Below are 17,707 nucleotides of genomic sequence, written 5' to 3' on the forward strand. Positions count from 1 at the left end.
TCTGGGAAAACAAACTCTTTCTCTTCACTCTCACACAACACTTCTGACACCAGATGTGTGGATTTTTTCTACACCAAGCAATTCTCCAGCTCTCTGAATACCAGCTGGGTATCCTACAGTTTAATCCTGCCTCTATCTTCCTGAAGTTAGTGTCAGATCCTTCAACTTAAAGGCTCAGTGCCAAAGGTGTCTCTACTTTAGATGGCAATTTCAAGTCTGGATCTCTGGTACTTCTGATTGACCAGCTACATAAATTGGGTGTTTTCATGACCCCCTATTCAGGTTCAATAATTTGCTAGAATGGCTCACAACACTCATAGAAATACTTACGTTTATTGGCTTATGATATAGGATACATCTCAGGCACAGCCAAATTGAAGATATGCATAAGGCAAAGTATTCAAAAAATATTACAGTGAGAAGGAGCTTCCATGTCCTCTCTGGGCATGCCACACTCCCAGCACCTCCACATGTTCAGCAAACCAGAGGCTCATCAAATCTTATTCCACAGTTTTTATAGAGTTTAATAGACCTTAACCTTCAGCAACACTCTCCCTCCCAGAGGTTGGTGGGTGGGGATGAAATTCCAACTTTTCTAATCTCTTTTTATTTTTTATTTATTTATTTTTTTAGAGACAGGGTCTCACTGTTGCCCAGCCTGGAGTGCAGTGTTGTGATCCTAGCCTCACTGCAGCCTCCACTTCCTGGGTTCAAGTGATCCTCCCACCTCTGCCTCCTGAGTAGGGGGGCACATGCTTCCATGCCCAGTTCATTTTCTGTACTTTTTTCTTTTTTTTTTTTTGGTAGAGATGGGGTTTCATCATGTTGCCCAGGCTGGTCTCAAACCCCTGGACTCAAGAGATCCCGCTGCCTTGGCCTCCCAAGCTGCAAGTATTAAAGGCTATTTAGAGACCTCACTCTAAGTCACTGCATTAGCATAAACTCAGGTGTGATCAAAAGGGGCTTATTACGAATAACAAAAGATACTCCCTATCACTAAGGAAATTCCATGGTTTTAGGAGTTCTGTGACAGGAAAAAATGAAAATTCAACCAAATGAACTTTAAAACTACTATTATTATACAATAATAAAGCAGCAGAGTATCTTACTTTTATATAGTTATAGAAAAACATATTTTTATATTTACATTGTGAATCACATTACAATTTAGTCTCCTTTTTCAATAGAAAGATTTTCTAAGGAAATGATTTGGAGCCGTCCACATTTATCAGATGCCTTTTCATTATTTTTTTCCATTTTTGCAATTCTTGATCCAAATTGCATGGCCCGTTTGGGCAGAAGAGCAGAGGCTGTAAGACCAAGTTCCACAGCTGTAAGGCGTAAAAGTAGTTTTTCACCAATTCCTCGGGGTAAAGTCAAGTTTGCTTTTTCCCAAATTGGTAGAGAATTTAGAAAGGAGACAACATTTTCATCCAGGAAAGGAAATCTAAAATAAACAGATAAATAATATAACCACTATGTAAAAATAAAATCAACCTGCTTTGATTTATACACAGTTTTATAGCTAAAATTTAATCAAACTAACTGTTTCATAACATATGACATATACTACAAAACAGTCTAAGTCTCAATAAATAAATTAGGCTTACTGTGTCCAGAAATAGTTTCAAATTGTCTTACAAGGTATCTTTGTGGAGGCCTTGAAAACAAACATGATTTTTTTTTTTTCCACCTAGGTGAGCACTACCACACCCAGCTAATCTTTGTATTTTTTTGGTAGAGATGAGATTTCGCCACATTGCCAAGGCTGGTCTCGGACTCCTGAATCACTCAAGTGACCCACCTGCTTCGGCCTCCCAAATTGCTGGGAATACAGGTGTGAGCCACTATACCTAGCCTACAAGCATCTTAACTAACTATTCAATCTGTGTCTGATCTTTATCACATCTAAAGAAATGACACTTTAGGGATATGGAACCAATGTAGAAGGGCTCCACAGTCTGAACCTGCAAAACATTTATGGTAAAATTTTGTTAATCAAAATTGTTTAATTATACTTAAGCCAATTAAATGGTGATAAATTACTGTAACAGAACAAAATATTAGATTTTTTTTCCCTAAATTCTGGGATGACCTAGAAACAAAATATTAGATTAAAAAAAAAAACTTTCTGCCCTTTTGCTTCCCCAATTTCTACAAAATTCTGTTCTTTTTCTGTTTAAAATACTTTAACACCCACCATCCCACATCTCCAAATGCAATACAGTTACACTAGTGTTTCCATTTTATTACATCTTAGTCTAGGTTAAGAGACTGGAAAAGGCAAAGACATTTGTTATCTGGAATATTACATAAAAATGAATGAGTTGCAAAAGCAAATTTAACTACAGAATCAAATCAACACACTACTGTTAATATGTATGTCAAGATACATAATAAATTATTTAGATCTAGCACTATATTTGTTATATCACAATTCTGTATTAGCTGCTTTAAACATTCTTCATATGCATTTTTATTTGAGCATAATATAATACTTTCATAAGTAAGTGCTTTTACTAGAAAAATTCCCTTCTCTATGACCTAGCTGAAATAACAGACTGAATTTCTACCTCTTTCTCTCTCACGTCCTTCAAAGAGAAAACAGTTTAACAGTTTACGGACTTTATTATGGTATTAGTTATCACTTTATAGTGAAATCTGGAAAATTATGATAGAATAATGACGTAGTAGCCAAACTTTTACATGGGCTAGGACCAGAAACTTAAGAAGGACAACCGTGTAAAGGCAGCTACAAGTCAGTGGAAAGAGGAAAAGACTGAAGTAGAGACAAGAAACAATGAAGTCTGAGAGAGAGAGAGAGAGAAACTGTAGTATGTTTAATTCTCAGGGAGCTTACTTGGACTTCCTATTCTTGGATGCTTGTACCCTTGTAATAAACTACCTACTTGAATCAATTAGCCTACTTGAATGGATTTTTGCTCTTTATAACTAAATGTCACATCTTCCTTTATCCTTACTTAATGTCTTAGAAAGTTTTATTCAAATACTGTACTTGTTCACTACCTTCAGAAATATGATATAGGTAAAAATAAACCTGAAAAGCAAGAATCGATACATGAAAGTGCCTTGGTTTCTCTGAAGGTTTTAGGTAATCTGCAATATGTGACTGAATTTTGTTCAAAAACATGTGGCAGAGGAATATCCAGTGTGAGGACTACCTTCAAATCAGCATGGATCTGTACATACAGAAATGTCTACAGAGACAAAGCCAGTTTCTATAACATCGGAGAAGAAGGCTTGCGGGTGGGGCTTATGCCCTTCCTGAGAGGAAAGCAAACATTAAAAGCTGAACAAAACCCTCTAAATACCTTATCTTAGTATTTCACTATCTCAGTTTTATTTTGATAGTCTTTTATGTGGAAACAGAGTCTCACACTATCTCCCAGGCTGGAGAGCAGTGGCATGATCTGGGCTCACTGCAACCTCCACCTCCCAGGTTCAAGCCATTCTCAGCCTCCCGAGTAGCTGAACTACAGGCATGCGGCACCACGATCAGCTCATGTTTTTGTATTTTTAGTAGAGGTGGGGTTTTACCATGTTTACCAGGCTGGTCTTGAACTCCTGTCCTCAGGTGATCGGCCCGCCTTGGCCTCCCAAAGTGCTGGGATGACAGGTATGAGCCACCATGCCTGGCTTACTTCAACAATCTTTTTCACTATAGTCTTAAAAACAATCCTGTCATTACGTTACCTTTGAAAATTACTGAAAATACATTTCTTAGACATTTCTTAGAGAATGAGTTCTAGAAAATAACTGCTCTCCTGGCTCTTCCCAGCTCTGTTTCTGACTGTGTTTATAATATAAAGCCAAGTTACTATTGCTGCTGTTATTCATATGAACAGTCTCCAAAGAGAAAACAAACTTAGAAGTCTCCATTTACACTCTGCTGTTTTTATAAAAATACCGAACAACACTCAAATGATTAGAATTACCTTGCTTCTTTTCCATGATCACCAATAACTCTGTCATCACGACCAAGATTTCTAGAAGAAATTCGACCCAGTTCCATCATTATTTCCTTATTCAATCCTTCCAGTCCATGTGACTGAAAGCGGACACGATGACGAGAATAACCTGCAAGTTGCTCATCTGCACCAATTCCAGTGAGAACTACCTATGCGGTTTAAAGAAATCCACATAAAAATGTTATCAACTACAACTACACAGTAAAGAAAACAAGATAAAAGAAAAGCTTAAAAATTGCAAACCTAAAGATAACACTTTAGGAGAAAAACAAGATAAAGACAGAAAATAGTAAAATATATCCAATTCTAAAGAAGTCACATATGTTGTGTTGTAGTTTAAATGCAACTAAAATATGCTATATTCTTACAATCAAAATACTACAAGCTTTAAGGGTCAAAAATAGGTCGCAGAAATTATCAAAAGAAACACTGTGTCATACCTTTGCACTGCTCTGATAGGATTTCACTCCATCTTGGGCCACTAACCGACCAATTCCTCTAGAAGCAAACCAGACTGCACAGCCAATGCTATCATCCAAAACTGTATCCAATGGCCAAATTAAGTGACATATTCGAGTTCTTCTTAATTTCTGCAGTTCTTCCATAGAAACATTAATTTCAACAAAATTCCAAATTCGGGAAGGGCTAACAGCTTGTAGTTCCTTTAGTCCCGCCCTTCCTGTGATTCTATCTGGTACACTGACATGTTTATCAGGACTGTCGTCATCAGTAGCAGCAACATCTTTAGAGAATTCTTCAGAAGATATTTCACATTTATTTTTCTTTTTATTTCTTTCTTTGTTAAAGCTAGTTGGCATGGTCTTTTCTTCAGCTATGAAAGCTACATTAAGAAGATCAATTGGTTCATCTAAAGGAATATGACGGTCAGCAAGGGTTGCAATAACCATGGAATCAATGCCCCCAGAAAACAGGATTGCAACATTTGCTTTCCTATCACACATTTTCAAAACTTCATTTGCTGTCAGATTTTCACCCCTAGGTAAACACAAGACACGTTTCTTGACTGCTACACTCAAGACATCAGTGAACTGCTGAATTACTTCCTTTATGTGTACATCAGTAAGAAAGACCTGAAGTGTCTCTCTTGTAGGTGGCACATTGGAAATATTACTGCAATGAGTCTCCAAAGCAGCTTGTGGCAACATCATATTTAAAGGAACAACAGGTTTTTCAAGATACAGTTTGGCTTCATTTGCTACCACGGATACAAATGCTGGTAAGTCTGCTGAAATTTGACTCAGGCTATTAATATTTTCTTCAATAATATTCTCCCTAGAAATATATTTCCAAGGATACAGTTGTAAAATAATGCACCTGGAAATGGCAGTAGACTTAAGATCAATTCTGAAAAGTCCAGATGCTGGAACTTCTTGCCACCGATTTGCCAATCCAGATGTTTGGGTGCCAACTGAAGAGAGGCAGAAACTCTTGCCCAAATTACTAAAACGCCAAAGCAAGCTACGGCGACCAAAAAAATCCCTACCAAACCATAAATAATGACTAGATGCTTGATAATATATAAATGACCAGGGACCTTGTACTTCTGAGAAGAGTGACAAAATCTCAGATTCATTCTTACAGGAGGAAAGATAATTAAACAAAATTTGAGTATCATTCTCTTCAGCTTCAACCTTTATTCCACTAAAAATTTCTCCATTCCACAGAAACACATTGCCTCTTTCATCTTCCACAGGCTGGGTAGTCAAAACACCCCTCAAGTGTAGGACGTGACCAGAAAATAAACACTGGTAGTTAACATCAGACTTGAACAATTGTTTACTACTATTGGGTCCCCGCTGTTTAAGATTATATAGTAAGTCCTCTTTTAAATCTTGACTGAAATGCTCAGCAGAAAAGTTTACAGAACAACAAATGCCACACATTGTTACGTGAAATCAGGTTGACTATTTCTTGATTTTGGTCTTCTCTAAGTTTTCTATTTCTTGGTATTCTTTTTTCAGTTCATCCAATATACCTATTGCAGGGAAGGAGAATAAATATTAAATAACATAAAAATTCTTGGACTTCTACCTAGCAATTCAGAGGGCAAAACAAGCTGTTTACCAAAATCAAACCATATAAACACACACACTGTGCCAGTGCCAATGATAATTAACAACAGGCTACTAACAAAGAATGTTTATCTTTTACAAAAATAGCTTCTGTTTTGCCGAGTGCTCATTTTGGCCCAAGCACTTGGCTAAGCACTTTTTATACAGCATCTTGTTTAGATCCGACAATACCTTGGAGGCTTAAAGTATTTTACCCAAAGTCACAAAAGTAGAAAGTGGTAATGGTTTGTCATACTTAGACCTGTTTGAAACTCTAAAGCACATGTTAATAACTATTGCTTTCTAACACATATTATGATATATATATATATTTTTTTTTTTTTTTTAACTATTGACTCATCTTTGGAAGGCTAACTTGAAGAAAACCAAACTGCTATATTAATCTTTTGATATATATTTTAACATTCAGATGAGTATAATTTAGGCACCCCCCAAAAGCCACAAAAAAGAAAAAACTTACTTTTGCTCTCAGATAGCATTTCTGTTCGGTCTGCAAGAAAGAATATATTGCTGTTCTGTTGCTGCCTATATACTTTCTGGAAAACATAATTTAGGCTAATATCAAATTTTGATCTAAAAAGTAGATGTTAAAATCCTTAACCCTATTATCACTAATTCTTGAACTTCAGTAATATATATTCAGTACCATACTTTAGCAAACACAGATAAGCAAAAACACAAATAAAAGTCATCCATTGCCCAACTACCAGAAAGTGCTACTACTGAAATGAAACTATTTTCTCTCCATATACCATTTTAACAAAAAATGTTCTTACTGTATCTGCAGATTTATGCTTTTATCAATGAGCAATATATTGAGAACACTTTTTCTTATCAGTAAGTGTTATTTTACAAGAACACAAAAATGGCAAAGCAAGCTATGGTGACCAAATTACACCTACTGCTGTATAGGTATAATATATTACAGTTTATTTGCTCTGCTTCAAATACTAAACATTTAAGGTGTTACCAACTCTTTGCTATTGTGAATCAACGTTGTGATGAATATCTTTGTAACTAAATCTTCGTGCATTCCCATGATTCTCTCCTAAGTATCAACTACTATAAATGGAACTGCTGGGTCAAAGTGTTATGGTTTGAGTTGTTGAGACTTTCTGCCAATTTGCCCTCTAGAGAAAGTCTGTATTAATTCTGCCTCAACTTTTTTTTTTTTTTTTTGAGATGGAGTCCTGCTGTGTCGCCTAGGCTGGAGTGCAGTGATGTGCTCAATTCACTGCAACCTCTGCCTCCCAGGTTCATTCTTGTGCCTTGGCCTCCCGAGTAGCTGGGAGTACAGGCATGCGCCCAGCTAATTTTTTCATGTGCTTCAACTTCTAATATTCCAAAAGTGACAACATCAGAAATATCTAAACAGTTATTACATAATCTTTAAAATACTTTTAAGAGTTCATACTAATTTGTTCCTGAATGTTAAAATGTAATTTGACACTGAAAGTATACACAAAGCAGTAGCTTGCTTGTTTATATTAATGGAAATGGCATTAAATAACCATGATACACATTTATAAAAATCTATGTAAAAATTTTTTGGAGGGAGGGGAAGCAATGTATCCTTTTTTGTTCAATAATCATCCACATTGATTTAAAAGTTTCTTCTCATCTCAATATAAAGTTTGTTTGTATCAAAAGAAAACACCAAATTCAGGTATAAAATAAACATCATCAGTGATTACAGCTCCAAGATACCAAAATACAACTAGTATCATTTGTTGCAAATGCAATGTGAATAGCATGTGATAGAAAAAAGACATCTTCAACTATGAGATCTATCCATTTAAAAAATCTGGACACTTGTAATTTAAAAAGATGCTGAAATACTATACATTAATATTAAAGTATGATTAAATCTTATCTATAATTCTTATAACATTAATATAAACATAAATAAACCTCCCACATATTTACTATTCAGAATTCCTATAATAACTCACCCTATTCTTCTTAAGGTTAGAAAGTTCATCCACCACAATTTTTTGTTCTTTAATCTATTGAAATAAAGAAAAACTCTTTAAGCTAGATGTTTCCAAAGTATGTTCAATGAGAATCCCTTAAGGGGTTGTTTTAAAATTAGAGATGGGATAAGGGGCTATGATGTACTGGTTTTCCAAATGGGCAGTTCGTGAATATACAGATTATCTTCAACAGCAGTAGGCCGGGCGCGGTGGCTCAAGCCTGTAATCCCAGCACTTTGGGAGGCCGAGACGGGCGAATCACGAGGTCAGGAGATCGAGACCATCCTGGCTAACACGGTGAAACCCCGTCTCTACTAAAAAATACAAAAAACTAGCCAGGCGAGGTGGCGGGCGCCTGTAGTCCCAGCTACTCGGGAGGCTGAGGCAGGAGAATGGCGTAAACCCGGGAGGCGGGGCTTGCAGTGAGCTGAGATCCGGCCACTACACTCCTGCCCAGGAGACAGAGCAAGACTCCGTCTCAACAAAAAAAACAAACCGCAGTCTGTGTGGGGGTACAGTTGGGGAAAAGCTGGAGGAGAAAAAACAGTGATTAGACTTGCAAAATGTTAGGTAACCCATTAAGATCAGACAGGGGATTTGGTGTTCGTAACCAGCAATCATGCCCAAGACTACAGTTACTCAAGAAGGTTTATACCTTTTATTAAAAATATATGATATACCCCCCAGGCCCAGCACAGTGGCTCATGCCTGTAATCCCAGCACTTCGGGAGGCCAAGGCAGGTGGATCACCTGAGGTCAGGAGTTCGAGACCAGGCTGACCAACATGGAAAACCCCCATCTCCACTAAAAATACAAAATTAGCCAAGCATAGTGGCGCATGCCTGTAATCCCAGCTACTCAGGAGGTTGAGGCAGGGGAATTGCTTGAACCTGGGAGGCAGAGGCTGCGGTGAGCCAAGATTGCGCCATTGCACTCTAGCCTGGGCAAGAAGAGTGAAACTCCATCTCAAAAAAAGAAAAAAAAAATGTGTGTATATATATATACACATACATATATACACCAAAAGGAATTCCAGTCTTTCAATTAAGCTGTGATTTAGATTGGAAAAAAAAGGCAAATTAAACGAGGGGTGGGTTACTTTTTTCAATATTTTCATGATTTTATGTACTAAGAAGTGCAAACATTCCAATCAAGCAATGCCTTATTTGGGGACAGTAAGACCTATCATGTTCCATCTTTGTATTTTTCCCTTTTTATCTCAATGACTAGCATAGAGCTGGCACTGTTGAACTGGGTTTCTTTTTTTTTCAAACAGGGTCTTGATCTGTTACTCAGGCTGGAGTGCAATGGCGCGATGACGGCTCACTGCAGCCTCGATTTTCCCAGGCTCAGGCGATTCTCACACCTTAGCCTCCGAGTATCTGGGACTACAGGCCTGGGCCACCGTGCTGACCTGGGCTTCATTTATTTGTAGGGGAGGGCTCAACTAAGTGAAAACTAAGTTTCTTTTTAACTCTTTATTTATTTTGTGAACACGACTGATTACATAGTATCACAAGAGCCTCTAAAAGCAGCTTTTATAATATTTGTGCTACTTCACACACACCTCAGGGATTTGTATTCACCAGTATGCGTAAGTGGCTTGCTATGGTGGTAATGAGAATGGGCTGTGTGTCTTTTGAAAATTCACCCCCAATTCCCATGAGTATGCACTTTTCTGTCTCCCCAGTTGGCAGAGCTGTAGTAATGAGGTTGAATTCCAAGGCCGAATTTGTAAACATTCTTTGAGACTTAACATTTGTACGGGGCTTTCCCATTTTGGGAATGACAGGTGTACATTTCACTTTACTTCAAAGAAAGTAACTGATACAGAAAGATTAAAGAGACTTGTCCAGATGTCATTGTAAGTTTGGGACAGAACCAAAGTAGAATCTAGGACATGTAATACCTGAAGGGCTATAACCCTCCCCACCCCCATTTATCTTTAAAGGTTTTGTTTGTTTATGGCAGTTAAGGCTTATATTATATTGGCTTCCTCTCTCCCCCTTTTTGGTATAACAGTGACAACCCAATGCGTGTTTTAGGACTATTGCTTTGGTTAACAGAGAAGCAGCAGCTAACAGGTGGATGAGGAGAGACCAGTTAGGAAGCCCTTGCGGGGGGGAGGGGCGGGGGTCCCGATAGCAGATGACGGTGGCTTATTTGGGGTGGTAAGAGTGTTCACGGTGATAGGCCGGGCGCGGTGGCTCAAGCCTGTAATCCCAGCACTTTGGGAGGCCGAGACGGGTGGATCACGAGGTCAGAGATCGAGACCATCCTGGCTAACACGGTGAACCCAGTCTCTACTAAAAAAAAATACAAAAAACTAGCCGGGCGAGGTGGCGGGCGCCTGTGGTCCCAGCTACTTGGGAGGCTGAGGCAGGAGAATGGCATAAACCCGGAGGCGGAGCTTGCAGTGAGCTGAGATCCGGCCACTGCACTCTAGCCTGGGCGACTGAGCGAGACTCAGCCTCAAAAAAAAAAAAAAAAAAGAGTGTTCACGGTGATAAAGGGGCATATTTGAAATGAGTTTCAAAGGTAGAACTGATAGGCTTCCATGATGGGCGTCAAGGATGGATCCCGGGTTGCTGGCATGGTTAACTAGATGGAGAATATCTGCGATGGAACAGATTTGGGGTGGGCGGTATTTCCCAAAGTTTAAAAAGACTAGGGAGGAAAACACCCAACCAAAACTCCGCCCCGCTGCCACCTGGGTCGTGTCTCGGGGCAAATTTCAATATCTCCCTTTTCGCAACTGTTTTCAGAAAACAAACGGACTAACTGTGGCTGTCAAGTGCTAAGAATAAAAAGAGCAAAGTAGCAGGGCAAAGCCGAGGCCCGGGCAGGCCCCACGCTGCCCTCTGCGGATCAACTTTAGGGTCCTGTGGAGCCCAGTCCCGAGTCCAGGAGCCTTTTCATTGCGTCTCACACTCACCTTGCTGCTAAGATCCTCCTTGTGTGGGGTCGAGTTGTCGGTGGGGATCAGCACAGGGCTGTCCTCTGGGAGCGTCCCTCGGTTGGGCATTTCCACCCACCGCAAGAAACGCGGTATGCTCAGCCCTGAAGGAGCCTAGAGTATTAGTCACCGCGCATGCGCGCTTCCAGCCGCGCACACCCTTTTCCCGCTAGTCTTACCAACAGCGACTGCGCGCTCACTTGAACGCATGCGCAGGCCGTGTCTGGCCTGGGGAGGAGTTTCGCGCCTGCGCGTGGCTGCTTAGGGCGTGCGTAAACAGTCCGGTTGCAAAATCTGAGGTTCCTGTACTGGCCTCTAGTGGTTGAGATGCAGAAACGCTCAGATGGTTTCTTCATGACGTCTTATCTAGTATACTACGAGTTATGTGCGCCCTCCAGTGGTAAGTGTAAAGAATAGCCGTGCAATAGAAATAGGTCTTAATATAATATTTATTATCTAGGGAAAGATGAAGCTGAGGAACATAGTTAAGAGATACTGTGTTGGCAACAGAACTGTACAGACTTGATAAAGTTTTGGTTAACTTGTGGTTAGGGTTGCCGGATAAAATACAGTATGAATTTCAGGTGAATTCGTAGTTTTTTAGTACGTCTATGTCCCCTGCAATATTTGCAATATCTCATTTCCGTGGGAAAAAAATGACTAAAACTTGGAAATAGGCAAAAGAGATTTATTTACTGGATGTTCTTTCAGTGCTGCTCTGAACTTGACTTTATTATATTGACTTGAGTGGGCTGTTTTACAATTCTCTAGGGGCAAAGGTTAACTTTGGTAGATTTTGGTTTGGTAGAGATGCAAATAATTTTTCTGGTGTACCAGATACCAACACAGGTTACGATGTATTGTTCTGTAACACATTAGTCAGCTTTGTCTCTAACCCTGCAATTGTGTCCTAACATTTCTTTATTAATATATGCCTAGCTTCTCTAATATTCTGTATTGGTTTTAAAGTCTTATCGGTTTCCTCACTAACTAATGAGTTGAATAAAACTTTGACATGTATTTGTTTTATGTTCACATTAGAGACATGATTTTAGGTTTTTGAGAATTATACTATATTATTGGAAATCTTAAGGTTCACAGAGATGCCCAAGTAGATTTATGTGATGAGTCAAACTGTCTTGAGACAGAAATATATATATCGTGGGTTGTTTAAGCCCAGGCATGTTTTTTATTTGCTCTTAGAGAAATCCGAAGTGGTTATATATTTTTCCTTCTTAATTGATTTTTAGAATTTTGTTTTTGTTTCTGATTTGTACATTCCTGATAAGTTATTCAGGTATAACTTATACATTACTGATGCATTGATAGCAGCAATGATTGGGAGTTTGGTTTTGTGGTCTAACCATTTGGTGGTATCTGTTGGATGATGGACGTCTAGTCTTTCTTGGTAGAGAGGTAGATAGGTGCAGTGGCTCAAACCTGTAATCTCAACCACTTGGGGCTGAGGTGGGAGGATTGCTTGAGGCCAGGCGTTCAAATAAATAAATAAGAGAGGTGATAGAGACACCAGTTTGTAAGTCTTTTTGTTTATCGTTTGTGAGCTCAAATTAATTAATTACTTTTGTGTCCACTGAGAGGGAAGGAGGATAGCTATTTGAGATATGGGCTGGTGAGATTTTGTTTGTTTGTTTTAACATAAAGGCCGCTCAAGCAGAAGAGCTGGTGAATTTTTGTGGTTTTGTGTTTACTTTTGACCTGAGATTGAAGTTGTAAAACAGAAGCAATAACCTCTCTATGTGTCTGTGTGTGTTTAACTTAGAACAGACTTTATGTCTCCCTGGGTGAATATAAAATATTTCCCTACTTCTAAAGTGTATTAATAAATCCCACTATAATATCTCTGTTCTGACTAGTTTATAGAGATAAATAAGCACTGATATAATCCCGATATTTTTTAAAGCCCAGAATTTCCAATATTTTAAATGTGCCAGAATTTTAAGGAAAAAAGTTATTACAAAACTGCTAGTTTAGAAACATTTTAAGAATCCAAGTTTAGGAAAAAGAGAGCTCCAAAGTCAAGTATCACTTCACTTTGTTGTTGTTGTTGTTGTCGTTGTTGTTGTTTTGAGACAGAGTCTTTCTCTGTTGCCCTGACTGGAGTGCAGTGGTGCAGTTTCTGCTCACTGCAACCTCTGCCTTCTGGATTCAAGCTATTCTCCTGCCTCAGTTTCCCAAGTACCTGGGATTACAAGTGTGTGCCACCAACCCGGCTGATTTTTGTATTTTTGGTAGAGATAGGATATGGTAGTATGTTGGCCAGGCTGGTCTCAAAAGTCCTGGCTTCCAGCTATCTGCCTGCCTCAGCCTTCCAAGATGCTGGGATTATAGGTGAGCTGCCAGGACTGGCTTCCACTTTGTTTAGAGGTAATAGTGAGGGTTATCTGTAAAGCTGAAGAGACTGAGCATCCTAGCATATTGGTCTTCTTTGTGCCCCACCTTCTATTGTAGTAGATGGGGGAAGTCAGGTAGGCTGTAGGACCAAGGGGAAGAAGTCAAGGGAGAGGTAATATCACAATCTAAATAGGTGATTTGTATCAATAATTCTGTCAGAAGGTGACAGGACCTGAGATATTGGACTGATGTTTTCCAGCAGGGCTCTAGGATCTGGGAAAGGAACTACTGGATCCTTAACATAAAGTCTTTGCGGGGAAAATGCTTTGTTTCCCTAGTAACAAGTCACACCAGGCTGGTCTTGGTCTCTCAAGGGAAATGGCAGAGTCTCCAAAGTACTGGTCTAGAGATTAGTAAATCCTTTTTACTTGAGATAAGGCTGGTTCTCAAGCTTTGCTTCAAAGCTGTGGAATGTGGACATCAGTCCTCCCTGGCTCTTGCAGCCAACTTCACTTTGGAGCTCTTGTGCAGGGCAGAAACTTAGGATGTGGTGAGTGCAGTAGGGTGCAAACTTGAAGATGCACTGACTCTCAGGGTCCTGCAGTAAGTGCTCTTAAAATTTTCTGCCCAGGCGCCTCACGTACCCCTCATCTAAGCATATTGGTCTTCCAATCCACTGCTCTCCTGCCAGTTGGATTTGAAGATTTCACTGTTGGTAGTTTTGTTTTACAATCTAGAGGTCAGTGTGGTTTGTGAATGACACCAATGAAAGATGCTTTATATGCTGCCCAAGCCTGTTGTATCTTCACGTAGTCTTACAGCTACAAGAAAGGTTAATCAAAATTATCTCGGCTTCTTCTAGAACTCTTCCATATGAGTGCCACTGTCTACCTCTTTCCCAAAGACTGAGGACATGCTTGAAACATTTTGGTCTACATTAATGAAGAAACAAAATTAAATGTAATAGTCTGTGATTTAGGTCACAGTACATGGCTGGTCCCATTAAATAAAATAGTTATGAAATGTTTACTATCAGATGAGTTGCAAATAATGATGAAGCATTTATTGTTACTGAATTTGAATTTAGATGCTTTAAAAACATGTGGAAGTATTTCCACCTGAGTGAAGCAATAGGGACAAATAAAGCCTGATATATTCGTGATAATTGTTTATGTATTCAGATGATGTTTTTCTTCATACAATGCCTTCACTATAATGCAGAGCTCTTCACAGCTCAAGTGTTTTTACCCTACTTCTGATCTTTAGCAATAATAAAGTTTTACAAAATGATTAATTAATATCTGTTTGTGACCACATGTAACTCTGTGTTGGGGTCTTAACAATTAGGAAAATACTACTGCTACCACAGTGAAAGCAAGCAAGTTAGCTCAGTTCACCCATGTTTGCTTGTAGGTTCAGTTGTTTTGGTTGTAAAACCATTGCCATGCTATGGTTGTTGGCTTGTCCTAGTAAAACAAAACAAAGCAACACATGTTTATGTATCTGAGTTTCCAATTATTTTCTAATGGAAGTTGAGATTAAATTCTTAAGGCCATATACTTCCTGCTGGTTTAATGTTATAATCATAGGTGTGGCTGCCACTGTGATTGAAGTCCCTTGAAAGAAAGGGCACAGGATGGCTTTTGCAGAAGGAGGAATGTACAAAGGGAACAGTGGGAGGGGAGGAATTGAAAGGGTAGGAGGGAAGTTGAGCAGTTAGAACTTGGCAGACTATTTTGTTCCAAGAACCAGGCAATATTATTGTACCACTGGCACTAATATTTGAACTAGTAGTGATTTTAGTTAGAGTCAAGTTAGTGAAGACAAAACACATGTAGGTAGAGTTCTTTGTGAATTCAAATCAATAACTGGGTTTTTTTTCTACAAGGTATATGGTTTAAAGTATCTAGTTGAACTATTTAGAGAAAGCTTAGTTATCTGGGCTTGAAAATTTTTACCACAAGACTCACAAGACCCTGGATCATTTTTTTTCCCCCATTTATTCCATTCAGGAATTCTATCATTCATAAATTTTATTCTCTTGAAGGTCATAAAATATTTAATGAATTTCCTAAGCATAGTAACCAGACTATTATATCCCTTGTTATACACAAGGAAGATTACCTATTAGAGGAAGAACCAGAAAGGAATCCATAGGAAAGGGATACTCTTGCTAGAAACTAAATCCACCTGAAACCAGCTATCTGAAACCAGTATAATCTTTGTTGCTGTTGTTGCTTTGTGTTTATTTGTTTGTTTGTTTGTTTTGAGACGGAGTGTCGCTCCATTGCCCAGGCTGGAGTGCAGTGGTGTGATCTCAGTTCATCGCAACCTCCGCCTCCCAGGTTCAAGCTATTCTTGTGCCTCAGCCTCCTGAGTAGCTGGGATTACAGGCGTATGTCACCACGCCTGGCTAATTTTTTTGTATTTTTAATAGAGACACGGTTTCACCATATTGGCCAGCCTGCTCTCGAACTCCTGACCTCAAGTGATCCGCCTGCCCTGGCCTCCTAAAGTGCTGGGATTACAGGTGTGAGTCATCGCTTCTGGCCCAGTATAATCTTTTATAGTCCTTTTTTGGAGTGATAAACTCTCTTAGAATGATAAGGGTTTCTGAACTCTACACTATCTCAATTTTTTCTCTACTGTTTATGCTTTGCTGTTTTTAATTCTAAAATTATAATTTTTTATAAAAAGTGCTCATAAGAAGTTAACCTAATCCCTATTGATAAACAAAAACAAAATGCAACAGTGTCAACAATTATATAACATCCCTTTGATCCCTCTTCAAAGTGGAAGTTATTCCACACCCTCGGATAAGTCAATTCTAGTCTAAAAATGTGGAATTGCAACTTCTAAATCCGAGATAGCCCTAATTCATTGTGTAACTTTGAGCAAGTTCCAGGAACTCTGTGCCTCCATTTTCTTATCTGTAAAATAAGGCTAATAATAACTACCTGAATTATAAGAGTGACATGAAGCTCCCTAAAGGATTACTTAAACATAATTAGGATGAAAGAAGAAATATAAACTAATATTGCATCTCCCTTGGATACGGAATACTCAACCAGAAGTTATTAAACTTCTCTTCTGTAATTAAGGACTCAGGTCATCTCTAAGAACACAGGCTTAAAGGTTGCATAGAAAGATATTTTTTTTTTTTCCCCAAGTGCTTTAGGTATAAAAGAGTAGTTCTCAAAGTCCAATCTGCAGTTGAAATTCTCAACTAGATTCCTAAGCTTCATCCCCCAAAGTTCTAGATTTCCAGGAGGCTTGTATTTTGCAGTAAGTCCTGTAAGTGATTGTGCGGAGGCATATAGTCATTCAACCACATTTTGAAAAGCATTGCTCCAGTTTGCACCTAAGCTTTAGTTCAGTTTTTTTTTTTTCTTAGTGGACATTTAATCTCCTCATTTAATAAAGTTTTTGTTATGTGTTCCCATCACTAAGCTTCAATAATTATAAACTCATGGCCTCTTGTTTCACATATATCTCCAGCCACTCATCTTCCCCCACCACTAGCTTGAAACAAACCCCAGACTTTATATCATTTTGTACGAGTCATTCATTGTGCATCTTTAAAAAAATGGCTCATTTAAAACACATAATCAAGTTATGAAAGGTAAATAATTAAGAATTAAGTAATTCTTTAATATAATCAAATATCCAAATAGTGTTCCAAATTTTCCTGATTATCTTATAAATTTTTTTTATATAGTTTATTTAAATCAGGATCTACATAAGGTTTATACATTACGGTTGATTCGCCGTGTCCTTTAGTTCTTTAAATCTGTAGTTTCTCTCCTTTCCTCACCCTTCTCCAGATTCCTTCCCTCTCCACCCCTTCATAATTTTTTTGTTGAAGAAATGAGGTCATTCTGTAGCACTTAACAATGTCCTCTGTATTTCTTAAAAATAGGTAGTTAAATCTAGAGGCTTGTTCAGATTCAGGTTTGACTTTTTTTTTTGGCAAGAATATTCCTAAGTGACATTGTGTTTGTCCATCAGGAGGTGCATAATGCTGTCTGGCTGTCTTTCTTTTTGTGATGTCAGCAACCATTATTGATAATTGTTTAGAATCATTATTTATTAAGGCTTCCAAAATGGTGATATTCTAATTCTATTATTCCTTCTTTGCTTATTAGCTAATGTACTTCTAAAAAGAGAGACTTGCCCTCTATTTGATTATCTCAACGTATAGTTTGTATTTGAAAACCGAATAAATACTTGACTCTTTCTGTTTACAATTTTCAAAATATTTTCCTAGAATCTTCCAAAAGTGACCAAGGCTTTTTAAAAAATCTACCATTATAACCTCCTGGGTTTAAGCATATTTAATGTGTT

At 38.4% G+C, this 17,707-nt stretch overlaps 2 protein-coding genes across 5 annotated transcripts; both read right to left on the reverse strand.

The window, feature by feature from the left end:
- Nucleotides 1-1,056: 1,056 nt before the first annotated feature.
- Nucleotides 1,057-11,192, reverse strand: ASDURF (ASNSD1 upstream reading frame). Of its 2 annotated transcripts, XM_033230901.1 has the most exons (6): nt 10,991-11,192; nt 8,035-8,088; nt 6,543-6,618; nt 4,430-5,985; nt 3,957-4,138; nt 1,057-1,447 (listed from the first exon to the last, which is right to left on the reverse strand). In XM_033230901.1, the coding sequence occupies exons 1-4, from the start codon at nt 11,078-11,080 to the stop codon at nt 5,915-5,917; spliced, it is 291 nt and encodes a 96-aa protein (XP_033086792.1). In that variant the 5' UTR covers nt 11,081-11,192; the 3' UTR covers nt 1,057-1,447; nt 3,957-4,138; nt 4,430-5,914. The 2 variants fall into 2 exon arrangements, with proteins under 2 accessions (XP_033086792.1, XP_033086793.1); XM_033230902.1 differs by lacking the exons at nt 1,057-1,447; nt 3,957-4,138 and having other exon boundaries at nt 5,625-5,985; nt 6,543-6,572.
- ASNSD1 (asparagine synthetase domain containing 1) lies at nt 1,057-11,197 on the reverse strand. Of its 3 annotated transcripts, none has more exons than XM_033230898.1 (6): nt 10,991-11,175; nt 8,035-8,088; nt 6,543-6,618; nt 4,430-5,985; nt 3,957-4,138; nt 1,057-1,447 (listed from the first exon to the last, which is right to left on the reverse strand). In XM_033230898.1, the coding sequence occupies exons 4-6, from the start codon at nt 5,891-5,893 to the stop codon at nt 1,168-1,170; spliced, it is 1,926 nt and encodes a 641-aa protein (XP_033086789.1). In that variant the 5' UTR covers nt 5,894-5,985; nt 6,543-6,618; nt 8,035-8,088; nt 10,991-11,175; the 3' UTR covers nt 1,057-1,167. The 3 variants fall into 3 exon arrangements, with proteins under 3 accessions (XP_033086789.1, XP_033086791.1, XP_033086790.1); XM_033230900.1 differs by having other exon boundaries at nt 6,543-6,572; nt 10,991-11,135; XM_033230899.1 differs by lacking the exon at nt 8,035-8,088 and having other exon boundaries at nt 10,991-11,197.
- Nucleotides 11,198-17,707: the final 6,510 nt, after the last annotated feature.

Source organism: Trachypithecus francoisi, unplaced genomic scaffold, assembly GCF_009764315.1.
Source record: "Trachypithecus francoisi isolate TF-2019V2 unplaced genomic scaffold, Tfra_2.0 Lachesis_group13, whole genome shotgun sequence".
Taxonomy (NCBI): domain Eukaryota; kingdom Metazoa; phylum Chordata; class Mammalia; order Primates; family Cercopithecidae; genus Trachypithecus; species Trachypithecus francoisi.